This window comes from Mobula hypostoma, chromosome 13 (genome assembly GCF_963921235.1).
Source record: "Mobula hypostoma chromosome 13, sMobHyp1.1, whole genome shotgun sequence".
NCBI classification, from domain to species: Eukaryota; Metazoa; Chordata; class Chondrichthyes; order Myliobatiformes; family Myliobatidae; genus Mobula; species Mobula hypostoma.
This window is the reverse complement of record NC_086109.1, coordinates 58,766,900-58,793,518: the sequence shown is the minus strand read 5'-3', so window position 1 is coordinate 58,793,518 and position 26,619 is coordinate 58,766,900. Positions and strand designations below refer to the sequence as shown.

General features: G+C 40.9%; 1 protein-coding gene across 1 annotated transcript in view; it reads left to right on the top strand.

Moving 5' to 3' along the window:
- Positions 1-26,619, top strand: part of cemip (cell migration inducing hyaluronidase 1) — a 211,304-nt gene that overhangs the window by 85,661 nt on the left and 99,024 nt on the right. Inside the window, exons 2-4 of the mRNA XM_063065758.1 lie at positions 3,617-3,768; positions 14,001-14,138; positions 16,428-16,569. Of these exons, the coding sequence (XP_062921828.1) occupies positions 3,666-3,768; positions 14,001-14,138; positions 16,428-16,569 (383 nt within the window). The 5' untranslated portion in view covers positions 3,617-3,665. The remainder of the gene's footprint in view (positions 1-3,616; positions 3,769-14,000; positions 14,139-16,427; positions 16,570-26,619) is intronic.

The window sequence follows — 26,619 nt, the reverse complement described above, 5'->3', positions numbered from 1 at the left end:
GTTTAAGGAAAATAAAAATCTCTTTTCAACCTTATCTGCCTGCCCACTTTAGCCCACCTGGCTACCAACCCACTTTCAAATCTCTTACTAACTCTTCATTCAGTTAGTCCTGACGAAGGGTCTCGGCCTGAAACGTCAACTGTACCTCTTCCTAGAGATGCTGCCTGGCCTGCTGCATTCACCAGCAACTTTGATGTGTGTAACATAAATTTAAAATATTCAATCCCATGTTTACATCCATTCTAGATTTTTCCTTTCTCTATTTCCAGAATCTGCTCCAACATACACATCCCAAGTTCTCCCTTCCTCTAGCTCCTTAAACCCAATTCTTCTTGCATCTTCCTGCCTCCAATTAACATTTCCTTGTTGATGGTCCTAGTCATCCTGGTCTCAGTGTTCCTACATGAGCTCAGCGTCCACTTTCCATTGTAATTATTGCTCTGTGAAGTACTTTCAAAGTACTCTTCTACATTTAAGATTCTTGGGTAGAATTTCTGCTTTTAATGATTCAAATGTAAATTGAACTAAAAAAATTATAGTTTGGAGGGAAGAGTTTTCCCCAAGTTTCTGCTTAAAAGCTTAAGTATGTTGCTGAATGCAAAACCTGCAATAAGCCAAAGCAACTAGGCAGCACTTTAGAAAGTGTTCTTTTCATAGTTCCATTTTAGAAATATTTGCTGATGTATTTCAGAGTAGTAACTGAATACAGTTGAAAACAAACTAGTATCAATTTTCATCAATGTGTAACCTACCACCCATGAACAACTTAATATTATGTAAATGACAAATATTTTGTACTATCCATAGCCAATTTCTTATTTCTTTTATAGGTTAATATATTTAAAAACTTGTCGATTAGCGTCAATAAATGGTTAGCATCTAAAATTGAGATAAGGGAGGATAAGGTTGTGGATGGACTAGAGAAGCAGGTATTGCTTTTAGAACAGATGAGCTTGTGAGAAGACCTGCAAGAACCAGGTGTAAAGACTGTAGATAAACTGTCCCTATCAAGAGGTCAAGAACAAGGGGCTATAAAATCAAGGTGAATGACAAGGAGCAAGAAGTAACAAAAGGGAAAATATTTTTATGTAGCAAGTACTCAGAGTCCAGAAGAGTAGAAATACCTTCCCCTAATTATAAATTGTGAATAAAAACTCACAGACTTGAAACATGAATTCTCTTCCTATCTTTGCAGGTGCAGCCTGGCCTGCTAAGTATTTTCAGCATTTTATTTAATTTCAAATTTCAAATTTCCAGCATCTGCCCTTTTTTCTTAATTCTTTTCCTGGAATGAAAAACCCAATGAGCTCACATCGACAATATTCTGTACAGGTCTGGGCTCCAAACCTAAGGAAGGATAGAGAGTACAGCAAAAGTTCACCTGATTTGATTTGGTGGATTTATTGTGTGAAAAAAGATTAATCAGACTGTCCCAAACTTCCTCAAGTTTACAAGAATGAGAGGGAAAGAGTCCTGCAGCACAAGAACAGTCATCTTGCCCCACCATGTTCATGCCCATTATCGAGTACTTGTCTACTAGGTAGTCTAAATGAAGCATACACAATTGTTATGGTGCTTGGCCAGTTAGATTGAGGGCATTATTTTCCTTCACTGTGGTGTTTCAAACTAAGGAGTCGAACAGTCAGATGAGAAAAAAATGTGCAAAACATTAAATCGCAGTTGCTGGAATTTGAAACACAATGTTCTGAAAGTTATGAGGGAGAATCCCTAATGTGAAATATTAACAAGTTCATCTTTCCGTATTTGCAGCTTGACTGGATGAATTTCTTCCCCCAGAGGGAAGCGAATTTTCTAATCAAAAGGGCTGCAAATCTCTGTCACTGAGTATGTATAAGACCAGTAGATGTTTGAATGTTGACGGTGGTATCAAGGAATATGGGGTTAATGCAAGAATGTTCAGATAAAGTAAAAGATCGCTTTGATCTTATTGAATGTTGAAGCAAAGATGAAATGGCCTAAACATGTTATTTCTTGTGTTCTTATCAAATTCACTGCCCTGATTATTCATGAAAGCAAATTCATCTGTGGAATTCAAAAGGGAGTGAAAGAACCAGTTAGACTGCAGTCAGTAAGGCAAATATCCGCCTTTCTTGCTGTAGTTGTGATTTTGAGAATCTGGTTCTTATTGCAAGCTTGGGAGGGGTGTCAAATCTGTCCCAAACTCAATAACTGGATGCCACGTGGAGTTCACAGATGCCACCCATCCTCACTGAGGATTACTACTCGAATTCTGTGCCAGCTGGAGCTGGTGCAGGATCTGACACCACATGGTTTTTCAATAGGGATTTTAGGCTCGCAGGTCAGTAGGTGAAGGGGAAATTAAAATTCTTAATACTTTTGCTGAAATAATTCAAAACACTGAATTGTAAGACGTGTTTAAATTATTCAATAATTTTTTACTTAATTTTTAATAGTTTTTAAATGTCTCTGTTGGAAATTTATAAACATAATTGACAGCTTTGCCAAGAGATAAAGCTTTTCCTTCTGCCAAAACACATCATGCCGGTGGGAAGAGCCAATAAGAAAGGCTTTCCATAACTGGCCCAAGTAAGTTCGTCAGTGATTCTGGGTGATGGATCTAGATCTGACTGCAATTGCTTACAAATGTTGCTTTTAAAAACCATTTCAAAAGAATTGTAAAAACTTCAGTTGCACTATACCTAACCTGAACTTATAATTTTGCTGCCTTTTGAAATGGGTTCAGCTGATTTTGAGCAAATTTATTGTGGTAAATATCAACTGTATTAGAGACACCAGGTCTGTGAATAAGTACAAATTAATAAATGGTTTGCTGCATTGTGTTTAACTCAATGAAATGTTATGCTTCACATTCAATGTATAGAGCTGCATATAGAAATCAGTGTTGCTGTTAGTTTGGTCTTTGCTGTGTACCACTGTATCAGTCTTCTACCTTTAGACCATAAGATATAGGAGCAGAAGTAGGTCATTCGGCCCATCACGTCTGCTCCGCTATTCAATCATGGGCAGATCGAATTCTTCCAGTCATCCCCACTCCCCTGCCTTCTCCCCATACCCTTTGATGCCCCTTAATAGCATCCTGCAGATCATTGCATCCCAGTCCATTCTCAGGATAAAGAAAATTTGGTTATTGCCTATTCTGGAGATTAATTTCTTAATTACTGAATATGCAGGAATGAACAAAGGTCTTAATTGAATGAAATGTGTGGCATTGACAACTTCTAAATATCTTGGAACTGCAAGGAAGCCAGTGGTTTTAAAAGAGGTGGATTTTACTAAAACAGCAAGCTGAGACATTACTAATGTGTTTTCAACCTTGGAATATTTGCTGTTGTTAACATGCATCTAAAGCTGTGAGGTGTGAAATTTCTCTGGATCCCTCATGTGAGGCCTTCATTTGGAGATGAAGATTTAATTTTGTCTGCCATTGCTTACAAAATGTATTGCTGCTGGGCTCACTTTCTCTAACAGAATTGAGAATCACTCAGCCAATTTGCAGCTCTTTTCTAAGTTTACAGAATTATAGATGAGCATCTCTAGCATTCAAAACAACTGAAATAGGCAGTGAAATCATGTTCTACTTTTAAACCAACTATTTTTAATTTTTTTCATACAGAATTTTGGACGAAGTGATTGATTGATCATTCACAGTGGCCAGACGTTCGATGGCTTGTGGAAGCAGGAGAAACATAAAAATGATGATGATAATGCACCTATTTTGGAATATAGGGTGGCTGCTAACCCCAAACCTCTCTGTGTTGTTTGCAGGTATGTGGACAATTGAGATTTCCAGTGTAAGCATTGCTCAAATAATGTGTGAGGTAAATTGCTAAGAAACTGAATCACTGTGCTGATTTATTTCCCAAAATTGAAGCTGAAATCTCAAAAAATTAGGTTAATCTTCAAGAAATGTAGAGTTCAGGAAATTCAACCCAACATTTCTGGTCACGCTGCCTTTTGTACGTTTAGGCATTTTGTGACAGCACTCATCACAAAATGCTCCTTGAATGTTGCTAGATGAAATTAAAATCATTGGTCTCTTACAGAGAAACATTCTGCAAGATTTATTCATTGCAATTGCAATTTTTAAAGGCCATGACTGACGCATGTTTATGTCGTCAGTTGCAGAACACTGTGCTTTGAGAGGCTTCTGATACTTACACAGACTCTAGGTGCTGCAAAGCCATTTCTGAATTTGCTAATTTCTTGCAGTGTGTCTCTGTGGTAGTCTGTTGGATGTGCTGCATGTGCTAGAATTACAGAGCAGATGTTGGGAAAAAAAAGACAGATCACCAGATAGAAAGGAAGGAAATCCTCGTGACTGTCATCCAAGTGAATTACACTCCTATCTTCAGCTCCCTGTCCACAAGCAAAGCCTTCAGATATGTGCTGATGATTCCATTTCCCAAATGCAGGCTGAGTAAGTCCATTTTGTTCAGGTCTCACGGATCAAAGGGAAATAGCACCAGGTGGCTGCTTTGTCAGCATGGAACAGCGACAGGCTGCTCCAACTGATATTAATACAAAATTAAAGCAGGGAATCCCACAAAGTCTACGAATGGTGGAACAAGCTGAGGGTAAGCTTGCAGTCATCCATGAGGCTAGACTATTGTTTTAGGTGAATGGGAAAGAAAATGGCCAACTAAGGGTGTGTTTTTTTTGTGTGTTCTTGACATCAAAGCAACAGTTAACCACATGTGACATCAAGAAGCCTTAGCAAAACTGAAGTCAATGGGCACTTCAATGTTTAGAGTCATACCTTACATAGAGGAAGTTAGCTGTGGTTGTCAAAGATTAATCATGTCAACCCCAGGACATTACTACAGGAGTAATTAGAGCCTTAAAAAGAATCAGACCCTTCAGCCAACTATGTCCATGTCCATTGTCAAGAGCCTATCTCTTCTGACTCCATTTTCTGGCTCCATAGCCCTATATATCTTACCAATTCAAATACTCAACCAGTTACTACTTAAATGTGGAAAATGTCAGCCTTCACCATCCACCCAGTTCCAGATTCGTGCTACTTCGGGTTGAAAATGTTCTTCCTCAAATTCCTTCCTAATCTATTTTTCATCTCCTGAAAGCTACGTCAGCACCAACTTTTTTAGGCTATCTACACCAATCCCATTTGCACACATTTTTACCGTACCTTTCCATGTCTTGCCTAATTATGTATTTGTCTAAATGTCTCTTAAACATAATTACGTCTGACTCTTCCATCTCCTCTGACAGAACAAATAGAACCACTCTCTGTGTAAAACAAAACTCATTTCTCAGGTCCCCTTTACAATTCCATCCTCTCACCTTAAACCTTTGTCCTCTCATTTTTGATACAGCTATCTTGGAGAAAAAGATTTGGCTGTCTACACCTCTCATAATCTTATACACTTCTATCAGGTCACCCTCAGCTTTCTTCACTCCAGGGATAAAACACCAGCCCATTCACTGTCAAAAGTCCTATAATCCAGGTAATATCCTGGTGAAGTTTCTCTGCACTCTCTCCAGTGCAATCACATCCTTCCTGTAACGTAACAACCAAAATTGAACACAATACTCCAAGTACAGCTTGACAATTGCTTTCTAAAGTTGCAACATAATATCTCAACTGTTATATTTAATGCTCCGACTTATGTAAACAAGCATATTATGTGCCTTCTTCACTATCTAATCAACCAGTGTTTACACATTCTGGGAACTCTGGACTTGAACTTGGATTCTCTGTTCATCAAATTCCTTAGTCCCCTGCCATTTATTGTATATATCCTACCCTATTTGGCTTCCTAAAATACATTGCCTCACTTTTGTCTGCAACTCATCCAGCCCTGGTGATTTATCCAACCTTACATGTCCCAAGACATATAACACCACCACCTTCTTAATACTGATGTGCTCCAGACTAGCCATATCTCCCACCTTGAACTTACTAAACTCCATATTCTTCTTCCAGGTGTACTCAGATGAGACATATTCATTTAAGACCTTGACCACTTCCCCAGGTTCCACATATAGAATCCCTTAGAGACTCACTCTTTCCCTAGCTACCCTTTTCTTCTAATATACCTATAGAATGACTCAGCATATCCCTCAGTCTTGCCTTCCAAAGATTATTTCATGCCTCCTTTTGCCCTCCTAACTTCTTTCTTAAATACTCTCCTGCTCTCTTTATTTTCCTCAAAGGAATTCCTTTGATTGTAGATGACATACCTATCATCTGCTGCCTTTCTTTCCCAAACACACTTTCAATAAGATTTGTTATCCAGGTTCCCTGATCTTAACATCCTTTCCTTTCACCCTTACTAGAACAAGTTGGCCCTGAACTCTCACTAACTCTCCTTTAAAAGACTCCTACTTGTCATGTTGTTTTAAAAGTGCAGTGCAGAGTGTTGGAAGCATTGTCCATTGGGTGAGCTGATTCTGCAGATGATTGCTTGAAATTTGAAGTCTCCCAAACCATAGTTTGGTCAGTCCTTTATCTCATTGTCAGTTATGGAACCTTTTCTTTCCCAGTTCTGAAGAAGTGGCTTAGATCTGAAGCATTACCTATTTTAAGTTCCATAGATGCACTCTGATCTTCCAAGTGTTTTCATATCTTCTGTTTTTATTTCAGCTTTTTACACCTGCAGGATATCATTTATTTTCACTTGGTGTGGAACTTGTTGTGTTTAAATTGGCTTTAAAACCACTCTGCACATCAAAATATCACATGATCAATTATTAAGTTAGTTCTTAACATGGCCAACATAATTTCTCTCCATTTCCGAAGCAACACTTCAAGAATACTGTATACAAACATTTGCAATCTGCTTAAATTATGAAAGCATATAAATATGCATTTTTCTTAAGTTATTGTTGCTGTTGTAGAAATAACTATTTACTATTTTATAAAGAAAATATGATAAATACTTGGGAAAACTTTGCTTAGTTGTTGGGCAAATCAAAGGACTAATCGAATTGAATAATAATTATAAAGTGTTGGCAGAATCATAATTGACAAAATGGCTTCCTGTGGCATTTGAATCTATAATTAGCTGATATTTTTACTCTGTCAATGATTTTAACCAGGATTATAAAACAAAACAAAACTGTTTGTGAGTACGTAGAGCTGAACATGCTTTAATAAATAGGAAAACACAGGACATTTGGGAAAGGAAGACAATCATTAAAATCATGCCTACTGATTCCCACACTTGCTAGTTTTACAGCTAGGCAGTTAACAACCCAGACAAATTTGTATATCATAATCACTTATACAATCTTAACTCAAAATCATGGAAGCCTCAGCAGTCAGAGACCCATTGGAACAACCTGCTGGATTTATAGAGCCAGTCAACATTCGAAATAAGCCATGTGGCTCACCAAATTGAGCACCTGTTAAGCTTTGTAACTCCAAAACATAAAACTAATCAAAGACAAACATGGAGCTGGGAATAACATGTGTACTCTAGTTTGTTTTTACTTTAGCAAGGTACACACATATGATGTATGCCATTCACATATTATTACATATAACTCATAATGAATATTTAAACAAAGAATGCATAATCAAACAATATATTTGCAATATTACTGAAATATTAAATACATAATGCTCCTCCCTGCTTACCTGTAAATTCCAAGTCAATGCAGACTGCATTTCAACATATATACATGTACTACGCACATATTTTAAACACACAGATTATAGTATATAATACAATAACTATATAGACACCCACAGCATGTGAATTTTAAATTGTTCCATTCAGACCTAAAGATTTAATCGCCATGGAGGATTTCTTCCTCTCGTAAGTTAACTTCTTTCCTGACCGGGGTGGGGTGGGGGGTGAACTGGTGGTCATTCTGCTTGGCAGGTGAGACTTGTGGCTGTGAAACAACCTCAGGTTCTGGAGCCTCCTCAGTGGTGGTTGTAGGAGTTGACTTTGGGAATGCAGGAGGGGGTTCTCACAGCTCTGGACAAATTTCTTCTCTAACAATTCACTCTGCTGTCTTCAACTGATCAATGTGTCATCTTCAGATGACATTAGATGCATTCTCCACTGTGTAGGAGAGTAGTCCAGTTCTGTCCTAATCTTTGCAAGTAGCCACTTTTGATCACCCCTGTAGTCCCTCACCAAGACTGCTTGTCCAGGAGTGAAATATCAAACCTTCTTGTTTGAGGCGCCCTCAATTTGTCTCAGCTGTTTGTCCTGCATATGCCTTCTGAGATTGGGTTTGAAGAGATCCAAGCATGAGCACAAGGGACAACCCAGGAACAGCATAGCTGATGAGTTGCTGGGTGTTGAGTGTGCTGCATTGCAATATGCAAGGAAGAAATTGGTGAGGTTCTGGTTCAACATCTCTGTAGTGTCTTCTGCTGATATTGTTCATGGTGCATTCTTTAGACCTTGGCAAACCTTTCTGCCAAACCTTTGGAGGCTGGGTGGTATGGTATGGTGCAGATGTAATATATCTTATTCCATTCATTTTCAGTTATGACAGAAACTGTTTCACAACTAACTGTGCTGCATTGTCACTGACTAAGTGTTCTGGAACACCAGTCCTTCAGAAGAGGTTTCTCAACACATCAGCAGTGTGTGTGGCTGTAGTGGAGAATGTTGGGGGAATTTCTGGCCACTTTGTAGATGCATCCACTATTACCAAGAAATTTGTGCCCATCAATGATCTGGAAAATTCCATATGAATCCTCTGCCATGGCAGGGCAGGGCAAGCCATTCCCTGGGATGGAGGGGTGCTGCTCTAGGCATCTTCTGGATGTGTTGGCATTCTGAAAAGTGCATGGCAAGCTGCTCTCTCTGCTGATTTATCCCAGGCCACCAGGTATTCTGGTATTTCTGGTGTATTCTTCTCCAAGGGTAAATCCATCAGCATTTTCATGATTAGTTGTCCTCCTAACTTTGATCTTGAAACTGTACCCTGCAAGAAACAGAGCCATCTCTGCATTCATGCTGCTGCTATTAGTGGAACACCCTTCTGTGGACTGGAAGTGGACATTAGTGGTTGATGACCAGTAACGGGGATCAACTCTCTCCGTTAGAAATATTTTACACCCTCTCTGTCAGTCTATGCATAAGTTTTCTCTGCAACAGTAAGGGAACATGATGCAAATGCTATGGGGTGTTCATTTCCATTAGTCATAACATAAGACCATAAGATGTAGGAGCGGAAATAGGCCATTTGGCCCATTGAGCCTGCTCTGCCATTTCATCATGGCTGATCTATATCCTGCTCAGCCCCAATCACATGCTTTCTCCACGTATGCCTTCTTGCCCTGACTAATCAAGAATTTATCAACCTCTGCCTTAAATATAGGCAGTGACTTGGCCTCCACAGCCACCTGTGGCAACAAATTCCACATTTTCATCACTTTCTGGCTAAAAAAAAAATTCCCCTCATCTCTGTTCTAAATGGATGACCCTCCATTCTTAGGCCGTGTCCTCTGGTCCTAGACTCTGAACCATATCCACTTTACTGAAACCTTTCAACATTTGATAGGTTTCAATGAGACATTCCTCATTCTTCTGAATTCCAGTGAGTATAGTCCCAGAGCCATCAAACGCTCCTCGTAAGTAAGCCTTTTAATCTTGGAATCATTTTTGTGAACCTCCTTTGAACTTCCTACAATATCACCACATCCTTTCTTAGATAAGGGGGCCAAAACTGCTCACAATATTCCAACTGAGGCCTCACCAATGCTTTATAAAGCCTCAACATTACATCCTTGCTTTTATATTCTAGTCCTCTTGAAATGAATGCGAACATTGCACTTTCCTTCCTCACCACTGACTCATTCTGCAAATTAGCCTTCAGGGACTCCTACATGAGGACTCCCAAGTCCCCTTGTACCTCAGATTTTTAAATTTTCTCTGCAATTAGAAAATGGTCTACACATTTATTTCTTCTACCAAAGTGCATGACCATACACTTCCTGACACTGTATTCCATCTGCCTCTTTGTTGCACATTCTCTTAGTCTGACTAAGTCCTTCTGTAGACTCTCTGCTCCCTCAAAACTAATTGCCTCTTCACCTATCTTTGTATCGTCCACAAACTTGGCCACAAAGCCATCAATTCTGCCATCCAAATCATTGACATCTAACGTAAAAAGAAGCAGTCCCAACACAGACACCTGTAGAACACTATTAGTCAGTGTCAGCCAATCAGAAAAGGCTACCTTTATTCCCATTTCTGCCAATCAGCCATGCTCTTTCCATGCGAGTATCTTTTCTGTAATACCATGGTCTGTTAACTTGTTAAGCAGCCTCATGTGTGGCTCCTTGTCAAAACCCTTCTGAAAATCCAAGTACACATCATCACTGATTCTCCTTTGTCTATTCTGCTTATTATTTCTTCAAAGAATTTTAACACGTTTGTTAGGCAAGATTTTCCCTTAAGGAAACTATGCTGACTACAGCCTATTTTATCATGTGCCTCCAAGTACCCTGAAAGCACATGTTTAACAATCGACTCCAACATCTTCCCAACCACTGAGGTCAGACTAACTGGCCTATAATTCCCTTTCTTCTGCCTCTCTCCCTTCTTGAAGAGTGGAGTGACATTTGCAATTTTCCAGTGCTCTGGAACCATGTCAAAATAGATTGATTCTTGAAAGATCATTGCTAATGCCTCCAAGATCTTTTCAGCCACCTCCTTCAGAACCCTGGTATAGACCATCTGGTCCAGGTGACTTATCTACCTTCAGACCTTTCATTTTCCCAAGAACCTTGGGAAATGGCAACTTTACTCACTTCTGCCCTCTGACACTCTTGAACTTGCAGCATACTGCTAGTGTCTTCCACAGTGAAGGTTGATGCAAAACACTTACTCAGTTCGTCCACTATTTCCTTGTCCCACATTACTAACTTACCAGCATAATTTTCCAGCTGTCCTGTATCTACTCTTGCCTCTCTTTTACACATTATATACCTGGAGAAACATTTTATATCCTCCTTAATATTATTGGCTATCTTACCTTCGTACTCCATCCTTTGCTTCTTCATGGTTTTTTTAGTTGCCTTCTGTTGTTTTTTAAAAGCTTCCCAATCCTTTAACTTCCCACCAGTTTTTGCTCTATTATATGCCCTCTCCTTGGCTTTGACTTCTTGTCAGCTACAGTTATGTCATCCTCCCTTTACAATACTACTTCTTTGGGAGTATCTATCCTGTGCCTTCCAAATTACCCCCAGAAATTCCAGCCATTGCTACTCTGCCATTATCCCTGCTAGTATTCCCTTCCAATCAATTTTGGCCAGCTCCCCTCTCATGCTTCCGTAATTCCTTTTACTCCATTATAATACAGATATATCTGACTGTGCCTTCTCTTTCTCAAACTGCAGGGTGAATTCTATCAAATTATGTTCACTGTCCCCTAGTAGTTCCTTTACCTTAAGCTCTCTAATTCATTCCAGTTCATTGCACAACACCCATTCCAGAATAGCTGAGCCCCAAGTGGGCTCAACCACAAGCTGCTCTAAAAAGCCATCTCATAGGCATTCTATAAATTCCCCCTCTTGGGATCCAGCACCAATCTGATTTTCCCAATATCTACCTGCATGTTGAAATCCCCCGTATCGTAACTTTGCCCTTTTGACATGCAGTTTCTATCTCCTGTTGTATACCACATCTTTACTACAATTTGGAGGTCTGTATATAACTCCCATCAGGGCTTCTTTACCCTCGCAGTTTCTTAGCTCTACCCACAACGATTCTACACCTTCTGATCCTATGTCATCTCTTTCTAATGTGACATGACTGCACCTATACCATAAGGCGAGGAGTCACAGGCAAGCTTTACTGGACGATGTGAATCATATTGTGTAAATACAGTGTCTGCTGTCACCATTTCCTTTTCCTTTTGGAAAGCCACCTCACACTGCTCTGTCTTTTGCTACTTTTTTCTGATTTGTAGTAATGAGTTCAAGTGGCGGAGACAGTAGCCAGGTTTAGCTGGAACCTGTTATGGTAATTGACAAATCTTACAAAGGACTGCAAGTGTGACACATGCTTTGGTGTTTATCCACCCATCTGTGCTTGAATTTTCTCAGCACACGTGTGTAATTGTTGTGCATCAATGGTGTGATCACAGTAAGTAACGCTTGGTTTAAAGAATTCACACTTGACCAACCATGCTCTGGGCACGTTATCTTCTAATCCTTATAACACTGTCTTGAGATTTTGGAGATCTTCCTTGTGATCCATACTGATAACAATTGGTGTCAGACAGGTAACATTGAGTGCCTGGGCAGGCTTGCAGCATCTTCTCCATAGCTTTCTACCAGAGGGTAGGTGCAGATGCTGCTCCAAAAATAAACCTATTTTAGTGATAAAGCCCTTTGTAAGTGTTTACGGCGAGAAAGACTTTGGACTGTTCTTCCATCTCCATCTGTAGGTAGATCTCAGCTAGGTCCACTTTGCTGAAGTGTTTTCTTACAAAAAAAATTTGCAAAGATATCCTTTATCCTGGGCTTAGGGTATTGACCTACTTTCAGTAAGATGTTGGAAAATATATGTAGCTCTGGTTGAGGATGTTGTTACTGAGCAGCTCACCGAACTGGCTTGTTACCTTGCAGACGTTTCGTTACCCAGCTAAGCAACATCATCAGTGCAACTTTCAATGAAGTGTTGTTGATCTACATTGTTCGTCTTTTATGTGTCCTGTGCTTAGTCCGTTTATGTGTGTGTGGTTATATGTGCCATTTCTATTGGTTACCGATTATGTAATCCATGACTGGTTCAATAAAATCCCATGAAGTGATCATTGTTGCCTGGGTTTTAACAAACCAATCAGAGTAAGAAGGTGGGGGGAGGGGAAGAAGAAATACAAGGTAGTAGGTGATAAGTGAAACCAAAAGGGGTGGGAGGAGGAAGTAAAGAGCAGGGAAGTTGATTGGTGAGAGAGATAAAGGACTAGAGAAAGGAGAATCTGATAAGAGAGGACAGAAGTCCATGGAAGTAAGAAAAGGGGAGAGGAACACTAGAGGGAGATGATGGGCAGATAAGGAGATAAAGTGAGCATAAAACTAATCAAAAGAGAAACAAAGAGCCAGGAATAACTTGTGTACTCTAGCTTCATTCTTACTTTATCGACGTGTGCACATATGACATCGTGGGATAATGACTTATGCCATTTATGTACTTTTACATATATAACCCATAATGCATTATTTAAACAAACAAATAATGCTTAAATGAACAATATATTTACATTATTACTCAAATATCACTGAAATATTAAATACTCAGCAACATCCTTCTGTATTAATCTCATTTTGCAGCACTTCGTTCATACTCATGAATGCCTTGGGGTTCAGTGGGATTTAGAAAAGTGTTTTCTAAAATAACAAATTTATTCCAGCTCGCTAGATGTTGGCATACTTTACCATCTGGTTTTTACAAGGTTTTCCAGCTTTTATCTTTCTTGAATTTACCCCCCTTAGAACATCAATGCCCTTTTATGATGGGTATTATTGTTGTATTTTCGTTATGCATTTTTCCAGACTTGATCAAGCTAAGCCACAGAAAGTTATCCTTGTCAAATGAGGAAGCAGGAGGGAGTGTCATGCTATTGGACCTGTGAAGGATCTATTCGTACTTCAGTAAATCCATTCATTATTCACAGTCCTACCATTAGAACTTGCATAGACTCTTTTCTACTCAATTGCTTGCTGCATTGTACCTTCACCGTTCATCCTGTTTAGTACATTTTAGTAAGTCAGATAACCATCCGTTATTTATAATATTGCAACTCAATCTTTAAAACAATTGAGTACACCAAAATATCCTAAGAAATCTGTGATTAGGCTGGAATCAAATGTAACAGCCATTCTTTTCTCACAGACAATGAAACTATTATATATTGAGGATGGTGGTTCAATGTTAGGTAAGGGGATTTCTGTTTTGTGAGTAATGGGTACTCTATTGTGAGTGATAACTAGGTGATAACAATGTGAACTGCACCATGGGCAAGCAGTTTTATATTGAAAATTATCTGCTTTATGCTTTAAGCTTGCCCTGATCAGGATCCAGATCTCCAAGTGTGGAATCCTGGACACAATAAGGAACATCGAGTCAGCATTGGACGTAATCAGAAGCTACTGCTATCATCTTCAGTGACAGTCCATTCTGTTCACATCTTTGATGGAGGTACACTTTAACTACTATTATCTAAGAGGCTTTAAATGAATTTAATTGCTTTTCATACTAAGAAAGCTGATTCACTTTAAAATTCACTTAATTTTAGTCAATAGAACCATTACCTGCTTTGTGTTTTCACTTTTTTTGACATTACATTATCCATATTATTGTACAAAAGAGCTTTGATTGAGGTGGAACAAAAAAACCATTGCTCCATCACATATAATAAGTTAATTTTCAACGGAAATTTCAATGGATTAAGTGGATCAATTGATTTACAATGTGAAAATGAATATTTAGGTGGCCCTTTCAGAGAAATATTGGAAATATACTGAAAAGTGTAGAGGGAGCTGTGTAATACTCAGGTAGAGAGGAACAGATAGTTGACAAGTAGACAAGAATTGGAAACAAAATTGATGAAAACAATGAAGAAGTCAGGTAGCATTAGTGGAGAGAGAAGACCACTTAATGCTTTAGGTCAAAAATCTTCTGTCACAACTGGGAAAGAGAGAAATTCAAGTTGGTTTGAAGTTACATAGAAGTTGGGGTGTGAGGGGAAAATAGAGATATTTCCCTCCATAGATGTTGTCTGATTTCCTGAGTTCCTTTGGCATTTTGTACATGTTGCTCAAAATTTCCAGCATCTGCAGAATTGCTTATTTTAAGGAAATGTCTCTGATAGGATGAGGCTAAGGAAATGAATTGTGGTTGATGGAGGCATGTCAGTGATTAGAGAGATAACTCAACAAAAGGAGTATAAAATGCTTCAGAATTCAGGGAAGTAAGAATTGCCCAGTATGTGCTAATGAAGAGAAAAGCACTGAGCCAACATCACAGGTGGATGACTTCAGAATCAGAATCAAGTTTATTATCACTGACCTGTCATGAAGTTTGTTGTTTTGTGGCAGCAGTATAGTACAAGGCACAAAAGACTATAAATTACTATAAGAAATATTTCTAAAAGTGCAAAAAGAGAACAAATAGTTCATGGACAGTTCAGAAATATAATGGCAGAGAAGGTGGTGTTATGCATCTTCAGGCTCCTATAACTCCTCTCTGATGGTAATAATGAGAAGAACACATGTTCTGAATGGTGAGAGATCTTAACGATGGATGCCGGCCTTGGGGCATCAACTTTTGAAGATGTGCTCAATGCTGAGGTGGCTTGTGCCCATGTTGGAATTTGCTAACTCTACAGCTCTCTGCTGCTTTCTCCGATCCTGTGCATTGAAGCCTCTGTACTAGGAGGTGATGCAACCCGTCAGAATTTTCTCTACAATAACGCTGTAGAAACTTGCTAGAGTTTGTGGTGACATAACCAAGTCTCCCTAAACTCCCAATGAAGTACTGCTGCTGGTGTGCCTTCTTCGTGATTGCATCAATGTGTTGGGCCCAGGGCAGATCCTCTGAGATGTCAATGCCCAGGAACTTGAAGCTACTCACTTTGCTGACCCCTTGATGTATGTTCACCTGACTTCCCCTTCCTAAAGCCCACAATAATTTCTTGGTCTTACTGATATTGAATGGAAGGTTGTTGTGGTGACACCACTCAACCAACTGACATATCTCACTCCTGTATGTATGCCTCCTTGTCATCATCTGTGATTCTGCCAGCAACAGTTGCATCAACGGTGAATTTATAGATGGAGTTTGAGCTGTGCCTACCCACTCAGTCATGAGTGTAGAGTGACTAGACCAGTGAGTCAGCATGCATCCCAGAAATGAACGTGTATTGATTGTTAGTCAAGAGTAGATGCTATTTCCAATTCACACTAACTGAGGTCTCCTACTGAGGAAGCTGAGATCCAGTTGCATAGGTGGCCAGTTCTGAAACAGACAGAGAAAATAATTTACTAAACATTGTAGAATTTGTTTTCATGTACAGAAGGATGCAACTTTTCCAGATGGAAAACAAAGTATTGTTGCTCAAGCTCATATTGGGCATTATTCTGATAGTTCAGGAGGCCAGTGCCAGAGATATGTCAGAATGGCAGTCAACAGGAAGCATGGGTTGTACATGCAGACTGAACACAAACATTTCCCAACATGCCATAAAGATCTATTGCACATTCAAAACATTTCAGATTATTACTGATGCCATTACCTGCAAAGTGGGAAAAAGCCAGGTGGCCCTTTTCTAACTAGCATGAAAATGGTTGGAAAAAAGACTCCTCTGATGCTGAAGTTTTTACAAATTCTGTGAGAACTAGCACACTGCATATAGATTGGGCACTCTGCTATGGCAATCTATTCAATTCCCATCAGATCTGTACCACTGATTTTTTAAATCTTCTTTAGGCAAACTAGTCATTTCAGACAATGGCAAAGAACATATTGTTCTCCGGACGCGTAATATCCTGATTGAAGATGGAGGGGAGCTGCATATGGGAAGTGAAGACTGCCCCTTTCAGAGAAATGTCACCATCATTTTATATGGAAGGTAAAAGGAATTCAGAATATTATAGAGTTAATTATCCTTGTCCAGAATTGTACCTACGGAGAAGGCAAGGAAAATTAGTGAAGTTTTTAAAGTGATTTATTGTTGACATTGATATACATACACAGAGCATAAGTGTATACCCTGTGACATACAGTAAGTATATCCCCTCTACTTATAAGGTATAAGAGATACAGGTATAAAAGTAGGATGTAGTGAGCTGCCCCCACTGCACTGTTGCCTATATATTTAATTGTATGACATCTGAATCTAAATCCAAACACTGTAAAGTTAATTTTGAGTTTGAAAAATTGTGTCAAATAGAAGATACTTATTCAGATATCATAGTGTATGGCCTTCAGTTTTGATTTGCCTTAACTTCAATGGTTTCCATTGCATGCGTAGTTTGTGCAGTGCACCCATTAGCATTATGCACCATGAGAAAGGTTTTAGTAGGCCTTGCCTACCCTTGTCACAGGCAACAAAGTCCCTTTTATAATTGCAACAGCTGGTAAATTTATGGAAGGGATCTACATATGAGGAAGTTGTACTGTACTGCGTACAAGAAGAATCAACTGCCTTTGTCCATTTATGTATGACTTCCAGGCACATTTTCATATCCTAATAATCTTATTCAGTGCTCCTCCAGAGGCTGAAGATATCTCACTTTCTGTTCCATGATGAGGTTCACATGGAACCTCTGATTGCCTGGTTGCATGTAGTGGCCATTTGTGAGTACCCTGCAGCTTCTTTCTTCCCATTTTAGCATTTGTCTTGTTCTGTACCTCTGTGCTACTTTTTAGTGTATTTAAGGGAAACAAGCAATTTAAAGTCAGTGGGATATCCTTAATCTCATGGATATCAGGGCCTATCAGAAACTGGATATCTGCCGTTAAGTAGTTCACCATTTGACATCCCACAGCCTTATGCCATCTACAAGTCAGAAATGCAATGGAATATTTTCCAGTTGCCTGGATCTGTGCAGTTACAACTATGATTAGATTATTTGATGCCCCAGGGCATAGTAGCTTGCTTGACTGGTACCCCATTCAACACCTTAAATATTCATTCCATCTACCACTGCCTTACCATGGCAGTGATGTGTACCATGTACAAAATCTTCAGAAAACCTCAACATATGACCTTGTAAATTTAAAAGTAGGTACTTCACCTGTTTTACCATAGAGTAAGATCTGTTTGTAATCCCAATTCATAGAAACATAGAAAACCTACAGCACAATGTTGTTGTTGTTGTTCGTCCTTCGTAGTCGAAGATGACCATGGCTTCAAAGTCAAATGGGAGATTGGTGGCTGTGGGTCCAGAGGTGACTGATGAGGCCAATCCGGGCCCTGAAGGCTCGCCCACATGTGGGACACAAGTGGGTGGGTGCTGTCGTGGCAGTGGATGCTGCTCGGGCCTTGCGCACAGCACGCTTTCGTTGCGCCTCGATGATGCGCCTGACTTCAGCTGCACGGGCTCCTGTGGTGATCTTGCTGCGCCAAGCTGGACGGTCGAGCACAATACAGGCCCTTCGGCCCACAAAGTTGTGCTGAACGTGTCCCTATCTTAAAAATTACTAGGCTTACCCATAGCCCTCTATTTTTCTAACCTCAATGTACCTATCCAAAAGTCTCTTAAAAGACCCTATCATATCTGCCTCCACCACCATTGCCGGCAGCCCATTCCAGGTACTCACCAGTCCCTGTGTAAAAAAAAAAAACAACTTACACCTGACATCTCCTCTGTACCTACTCCCCAGCACCTTAACCCTGTGTCCTCTTGTGGCAACCATTTCAGCCCTGGAAAAAAGCCTCTAACTATCCACATGATCAATGCCTCTCATCATCTTATACACCTCTATCAGGTCACCCCTCATCCTCCATCGCTCCAAGAAGAAAAGGCCGAGTTCACTCAACCTGTTTTCATAAGGCATGCTCCCCAATCCAGGCAACATCCTTGTAAATCTCCTCTTCATCCTTTCTATGGTTTCCACATCCTTCCTGTAGTGAGGCGACCAGAACTGAGCACAGTACTCCAAGTGGGGTCTGACCAGGGTCCCATATAGCTGCAACATTGCCACTCGGCTCCTAAATTCAATTCCACGATTGATGAAGACCAATACACCGTATGCCTTCTTAACCACAGAGTCAACCTGCACAGCTGCTTTGAGCGTCCTATGGACTCAGACCCCAAGATCCCTCTGATCCTCCACACTGCCAAGAGTCTTACCATTAATACTATATTCTGCCATCATATTTGACCTACTAAAATGAACCACTTCACACTTATCTCGGTTGAACTCCATCTGCCACTTCTCAGCCCAGTTTTGCATCCTATCAATGTCCCGCTGTAACCTCTGATGGCCCTCCACACTATCCACAACACCCCCAACCTTTGTTTCATCAGCAAACTTACTAACCCATCCCTCCATTTCCTCATCCAGGTCATTTATAAAGATCACGAAGAGTAAGGGTCCCAGAACAGATCCCTGAGGCACACCACTGGTCACAGACCTGCATGCAGAATTTGACCTGTCTACAACCACTCTTTCCCTTCTGTGGGCAAGCCAGTTCTGGATCCACAAAGCAATGTCCCCTTGGATCCCATGCCTCCTTACTTTCTCAATAAGCCTTGTATGGGGTACCTTATCAAGTGTCTTGTTGAAATCCATATACACTACATCTACTGCTCTTCCTTTATCAATGTGTTTAGTCACATCCTCAAAAAATTCAATCAGGCTCATAAGGCACGACCTGCCCTTGACAAAGCCGTGCTGACTATTCCTAATCGTATTAAACCTCTCCAAATGTTCATAAATCCTGCCTCAGGATCTTCTCCATCAACTTACCAACCACTGAAGTAAGACTCACTGGTCTATAATTTCCTGGGTTATCTTTACTCCCTTTCTTGAAAAAAGGAACAACATCAGCAACCCTCCAATCCTCCGGAACCTCTCCCGTCCCCATTGATGATGCAAAAATCATCGTCAGAGGCTCAGCAATCTCCTCCCTCGCCTCCCACAGTAGCCTAGGGTACATCTCATCCGGTCCCGGCAATTTATCCAACTTGATGCTTTCCAAAAGCTCCAGCATATCCTTTTTCTTAATATCTACATGCTCAAGCTTTTCAGTCCACTGCAAGTTATCACTACAATTACCAGGATCCTTTTCCATAGTGAATACTGAAGTAAAGTATTCATTAAGTACCTCTGCTATTTCCTCTGATTCCATACACACTTTTCCACTGTCACACTTGATTGGTCCTATTCTCTCACGTCTTATCCTCTTGTGCTTCACATACTTGTCGAATGCTTTGGGGTTTTCCTTAATCCTGCCCGCCAAGGCCTTCTCATGGCCCCTTCTGGCTCTCCTAATTTCCGTCTTAAGCTCCTTCCTGTTAGCCTTATAATCTTCTAGATCTCTAACATTACCTAGCTCTCTGAACCTTTTGTAAGCTTTTCTTTTCTTCTTGACTAGATTTATTACAGCTTTTGTACACCACGGTTCCTGTACCCTATCATAACTTCCCTGTCTCATTGGAATGTACCTGTGCAGAACTCCACACAAATATCCCCTGAACATTTGCCACATTTCTTCTATACTTTTCCCTGAGAACATCTGTTCCCAATTTAAGCTTTCAATTTCCTGCCTGATAGCCTCATATTTCCCCTTACTCCAGTTAAATGCTTTTCTAACTTGTCTGTTCCTATCTCTCTCCAATGCTATTGTAAAGGAGATAGAATTATGATCACTATCTCCAAAATGCTCCCCACTGAGAGATCTGACACCTGACCAGGTTCATTTCCCAATACCAAATCAAGTAGTCTCTCCTCTTGTAGGCTTATCTACATATTGTTTCAAGAAACCTTCCTGAACACACCTAACAAACTCCACTCCATCTAAACCCCTTGCTCTAGGGAGATGCCAGTCGATATTTGGGAAATTAAAATCTCACACCACAACAATTCTGTTATTATTACACCTTTCCAGGATCTGTTTCCCTAGCTTCTCCTTGATATCCCTGTTACTATTGAGCAGCCTATTAAAAACACCCAGTAAAGTTATTGACCCCTTGCTGTTCCTAACCTCCACCCGCAACAACTCCGTAGACAATCCCTCCATGATGTCCACCTTTTCTGCAGCGGTGACACTATCTCTGATCAACAATGCCGTGCCCCCACCTCTTTTGCCTCCCTCCCTGTCCTTTCTGAAACATCTAAAACCCAGCACTTGAAGTAACCATTCCTGTCCCTGAGCCATCCAAGTCTCTGTAATAGCCACCACATCAATTCTGTATTCCCATCTACCCATAGTCACCATTTTTATCAAGAATCTGTCTACCTCTGTCTTAAAAGTGTTTAAGTCTCTGCTTTCACCACTGTTTAAGCATTCCAAAGACTCTTGACCCTGAGAGAAAAAAGAACTTCCATATTGCTTCTATCTTTATTTTTAAACAGTAACCACTTGTTCAAGGTTCTGGAAATATCCTCACCACACCCACCTCTCTACTTTGCTCATCTTGGCCTCTGCAACAGTATCTCCCAAGCTTGTGAACATTATAATTCAGAATGCCAACATCAGCAAGCACACAGGAACACCAACCCTGCAGGTTTCTTGCTCAGTTAGACAACATCTTGTACATATTGTGGATTCCGGTTAATTAGGCTGTTGGGTAATCAAGGCAGCTACTTATTTGGGGCATATCTTAAAGAACAAAAATTTATTGAGAAAAATAGCCGGGATTCTCTTTGTTTATTTAGGACACTATGCTGCTGAACTGGGACAGGAGACTGTTGCTGAACAGTTTTTAACTAGTATCAGTCTCGTGCCCTTGCGTGGTTGTTACCACATTGTGCTTAGACCAAGCAGTTTTTAAATAGCATCAGTTGCATGTGTTTGAATTCTAAAAGCAGTGATTGTTTGTGACTGATAGTTAGCGAGAAATAAGCAGTAAGACAATTCAAAACTGTTTTGTTCAATGTGGTTTCAAGCATTCAGGCTTCGAGATGCCAAAAATGTTCAGAAGTGAAAATGAGACGATTTTACTACTTTAATATTAGGAACTATAAAGAGTTTGAAGGTGTTGATAATCACTCTTGAACGTTACAATGAAAATGAACATTTGGAAGATGCAATCATTGAAACCATTGTATGAAGGCAGTCCATTATCTGCACAAAATGTCTGCGCTGATTTTGTTTCATTTATAGTCAATCAAAAGAATATGGCAGTCAAAAGTCAAAGTCTGTCCCGAGCCTTGTGGCCCATCAGGCCAGTGCTTATGCCGGTTTCTGTGGCATGAAGTGACTGAGAGTACGAGACTCCCCCGCCCCCCCCCCCCCGGGATAGGACACCAGTCTATCGCAAGGTTAACCCCCAGCATTTTGCCGGTACCCATTTTCAGCTGGGTGGACTGGAGTAGTGTGTGGTTAAGTGTCTTGCTGAAAGACACAACACACTGCCTTGGCCGAGACTCGAACCCATGACCTTCAGATCGTGAGCTCAACGCCCTAACCACTTGGCCACGCGTCACACGAATATGGCAGTATACACGATGAATTCCTCCATTGATAACTATTAGGAACTAATACATAGTTTTATAGTACTGTACAGGTATTGGTAGTGTTCTAAATTGTTTTGTATTTAATTTAAATAAATAATTTTTACTCAGTAAAACAGTAGTTTGTCTTTTTAACTATTTCCATTAAACCAGCTAATTGGTGCAGCCACTTAGTTACTGCCTGTTACACCGCTGGCATTTGGGCAGCATTGAATGTCCTCCATCTCTATCTGTCCTTGGCCATCTTCTTTACTTTGCTCCAAGTGTGGTTCAGGGTCCTCGTTTCTGTCTCTACAGTACGGCACCAAGTTGTCTTTGGTCGTCCACATTTCCTCTGTCCTTCAGGGATCTAATGAAGTGCTGTCTTGATGATCGAAAAGGCCACTCTTCTCATCATGTGCCCAATCCATGTCCAAAATTTCCTCATGATGATTGTGGCCATGTCCTCTTAGTGACACTGGAGTAGTAGGGTGTGGTTGGAGATCTTTCTTGGCCAAAAAATTATGGAGAATCTTCCAAAGGCTCATGGTGTGGAAGGTTATCCTCTGTCAAGTGCAAGCATTCTGACCCATACAAGAGTGTGGACAGAACACAGATCTGATACTGCTCCACCTTGGTGTGGATGTAGTACGTGGTTGATCCCCATATGTTGCTCATTGAGCTGAAGACATCTCCTGGTCCCATCATCCTGCTGAATGATGCTGCCCAGGTAGGTGAATCTGCCAATGCTGGGTAAGTCGATGCCATATGCCTTGATGGGAGAAGGAGACTCAATATTGATGGTCATGGTCTCAGCCTTTCTCCAGCCAACTCTGGGTCCAAACTGTCCATCAAAGGTACACAAGCACGGAGTTTACTCTTGCATGTGCTAGTATGTATATGATAATTATGCGAAGTCATTCGCAAAGTCAGGATGTTCTAAAGTAGAAAAAAAAGTCCACCCAATACCTCTCTGCTTATCTTTTGTTGTTTGCCTCATAACTCAGTCAATCACCAAGTTAAATAATATCGCTGACATCACACAGCCTTGCCTGACTCTGTCTTAACTTCAAAGCTCAAATTTCAGTCCCCATCTGTGCAGGTGAAGTTAGCATAGAAGCTCTGAAATTGAATTGAATTGATTTTATTACTTACATCCTTCATATACATGAGGAGTAAAAATCTTTATGTTATGTCTCCGTCTAAATGTGCAAAGTGCAATCATAGTAATTTATAGTAAATATTATGTACAACAGGATAGTCAATATAACAGAAATACAGTTGCATCAACATGAATTAAGCAGTCTGATGTCCTGGTGGAAGAAGCTGTACCAGAGCCTGTTAGTCCTGGCTTTTATGCTGCAGTACCATTTCCTGGATGGTAGCAGCTGGAATAGTTTGTGGTTGGGGTGACTCGGGTCTCCAATGATCCTTCAGGCCCTCTTTACACACCTGTCTTTGTAAATGTCCTGAATAGTGGGAAGTTCACATCTACAGATGCGCTGGGCTGTCTGCACCACTCTCTGCAGAGTCCCGCGATTGAGGGAAGTACAGTTCCCATAGCAGGCAGTGCTGCAGCCAGTCAGGATGCTCTCAATTGTGACCTGTAGAAAGTTCTTAGAATCTGGGGGGCCACACCAGACTTCTTCAACTGTCTGAAGTGAAAGAGGCGCTGTTGTGCCATTTTCACCACACAGCCGGTATGTACAAACCACATGAGAGCCTCAGCGGTCTTTATGCCGAGGAACTTAAAGCTGTTTACTCTCTCAAACCCAGATCCATTGATGTCTTTTGGGGTTAGCCTGTCTCCATTCCTCCTGTAGTCCACAACCAGCTCCTTTGTCTTTGCGACGTTGAAGAAGAGCTCGTTTTCTTGACTCCACTGTGTCAGGGTGATGACTTCCTCTCTGTAGGCTGCCTCATTATTATTTGAGGTTAGGCCAATCATATCGGAGCTGAGGGTGGCGACACAGTCATGGGTATACAGAAAGTAAAGGAGGGGGCTTAGTACACAGCCCTGAGGGGCACCTGTGTTGAGGGTGAGGAAGCCCACTCTTACCACCTGCTGGTGATCTGACAGGAAGTCGAGGATCCAGCTACACAAGGCAAGATGAAGGCTGAGGCCTCTGAGCTTCTTGTCGAGCCTGGAGGAAATTATGGTGTTGAATGCTGAACTGTAGTCCAAGAACAGCATTCTCAGAAAAGTATCCCTCTTCTCCAGATGTTTAAAGACTGTGTCATCTGTCGATTGGTTGTGTCGGTAGGCAAATTGTAGGGGGTTCAGTGTGGGTGGCAGCAAGCTGCAGATGTAGTCCTTGACCAGCCTCTCAAAGCATTTGCTTATTATTGAGGTGAGTGCGACAGGACACCAGTCGTTCAGACATATTACCTTGGTCTTTTCAGGTACAGGGACAATGGTGGATGTTTTGAAGCAGGTGGGCACTCTACACTGGGGGGGAGAGAGAGAGAGATTAAAAATGTCTGTAAACACACCTGCCAGTTGTGCCGTGCACATCCTGAGTACCCGCCCTGGGATGCTGTCCGGTCACGCAGCCTTGCGGCTGTCCACTCGTTGGAAACACCCGCGTACTTCAGCCTCAGAGGTGACCAAGCAGGTCTCCTCAGGGGCTCAGTATTGGCAACATCGAATCGCATATAAAAAACATTTAGCTCGTCCGGGAGAAAGGCATCAATGTTGGAAATTCCACTGCGTTTAGCTTTGAAGTCTGTGATGGTGTGCAGACCTTGCCAATAAACTGTGTGTGTCGTTGGTGAAAAGTTGAGTCTGAATCTTGTCTCTGTATTGTTGTTTCACTGCCTTGATGACCTTGCAAAGATTGTAGCTGCATTTCTTGAGCTCTTGCTGATTACTGGTAGTGTAAGCTCTGTCTCACATGGTAAGTGCTGCTCGCACAGAACTATTGATCCAGGGTTTCTGTTTTGGAAAGACCCTGACCGATTTCTGGAGGACAACATCCTCGATGCACTTCCGGATGAAATTTGTGACCCCTTCCGTGTACTCATAGACATCCTCATCATGGACAACATTCCAGTCGACATCATCAAAGCAGTCCTGCAGTGTGGTTTAATTACGCACGCCTCTTGTTTCAGCTTCTGAATGTACTTTGGCAACACTAAAATGGAGGAGTGATCTGATTTTCCAAATGGGGGCCACTCTGTGTACTGTTCTATGATGTTATACAGTATGAAGATCTGAATGACACATCCTTTGTTTCTCCTGAAGCCAGCTTGCTCTTTCCTCAAGCACATATTGACAGCACCTGTAATCCACTGGACAAAGACTTTATTGAGAATCTTGCTGGCAAAACTGACAAAAGTATGATGCCACAGCAGTTGCTGCAATCACTTGGTGCTCCTTTCTTGGGGATTCTAACAATAACTCATTTTGTCCAGTCCTTGGGTCCTTGTCTCTGTTCCCCGATTATAGTAAGCAGTGGTTGCAGGATGGGTGCTACAACGTTTGGTTCAGCTTTGAACAGTTTGGTGTTCAAATTGTCATGTCCTGGATGTTCTTTAATGATTGAATCACAGCAATAATCCTTCTTTCATGGGTGGATCTGAGTTGATGTCAAGGTCCTCAGCTGCCTCTTGTATGTCAGGTTCTCCATTTGGTGGTGGTCTATTCAGTAATTCTCTGAGATACTCTGCCCATCATGTTTCATGCTCTTTCTCAGTTTTTCAAAAGCAGACCGTTCTTATTTGGATCTTATCCACTGGACCGTTCTCATCCACTGGATCTGATCTAGAACTTTCCAAATACAGTACCAGTTTTGAAATCTTGTGTATATTTCCCTGATCACCTTGACTGGCTGCTTTTTCAGCCTCCTCTGCAAGGTCTTCCAACTATACTGTTACAAGTCACTTCACTTCCTTGTTGGCTTCAGTATATGCTAGTTGAAGGGGCAGCCACTTAATTGGTCCTGATGTGGCCCAATTAATTGGAATCCACTGTATATTGTCTCTCTTCATCATCATTATGACCTTCATTTCTAATGAACTCGTCTTGCTGTGCAGATTTGAAAGAGGGTACCAGTTGAATTGTTGATCTCCAAAAAAGAGCATTGGCATCAAATTATGTATGCTGATTCGTGTTATGTTTTGTGTGCTCTGAATTCTTTTATATTTTTTTCATGATACACACACAAATGCTTTCACTAAAGCTAGAGGACTCACTCCACAAAAATGTACCAGTGATGTCATTCTGAACCTGTCAGCACCTCGCAAAACTGAAGATCCCAATTTCCTAGTAATAAAGCTTATGGTTAATGAAAGTTTGAACGTTTAGAGTAGCAGTTAATATAGCACAGAAACAGGCCCTTTTGCCCAACTCATCCATGCCAATCATGATTCCCATTCTATGTTCCCACATTTGGCCTATATCCATGCAGACTGGCCAGTTGGAATATGAAGTTCTAGGACATTGAGTGGTAGAGCACAGAAACAGTCCCTTTGGTCCACAATGTTGTACCAAACTAATCGAATGTAATCAAATTAT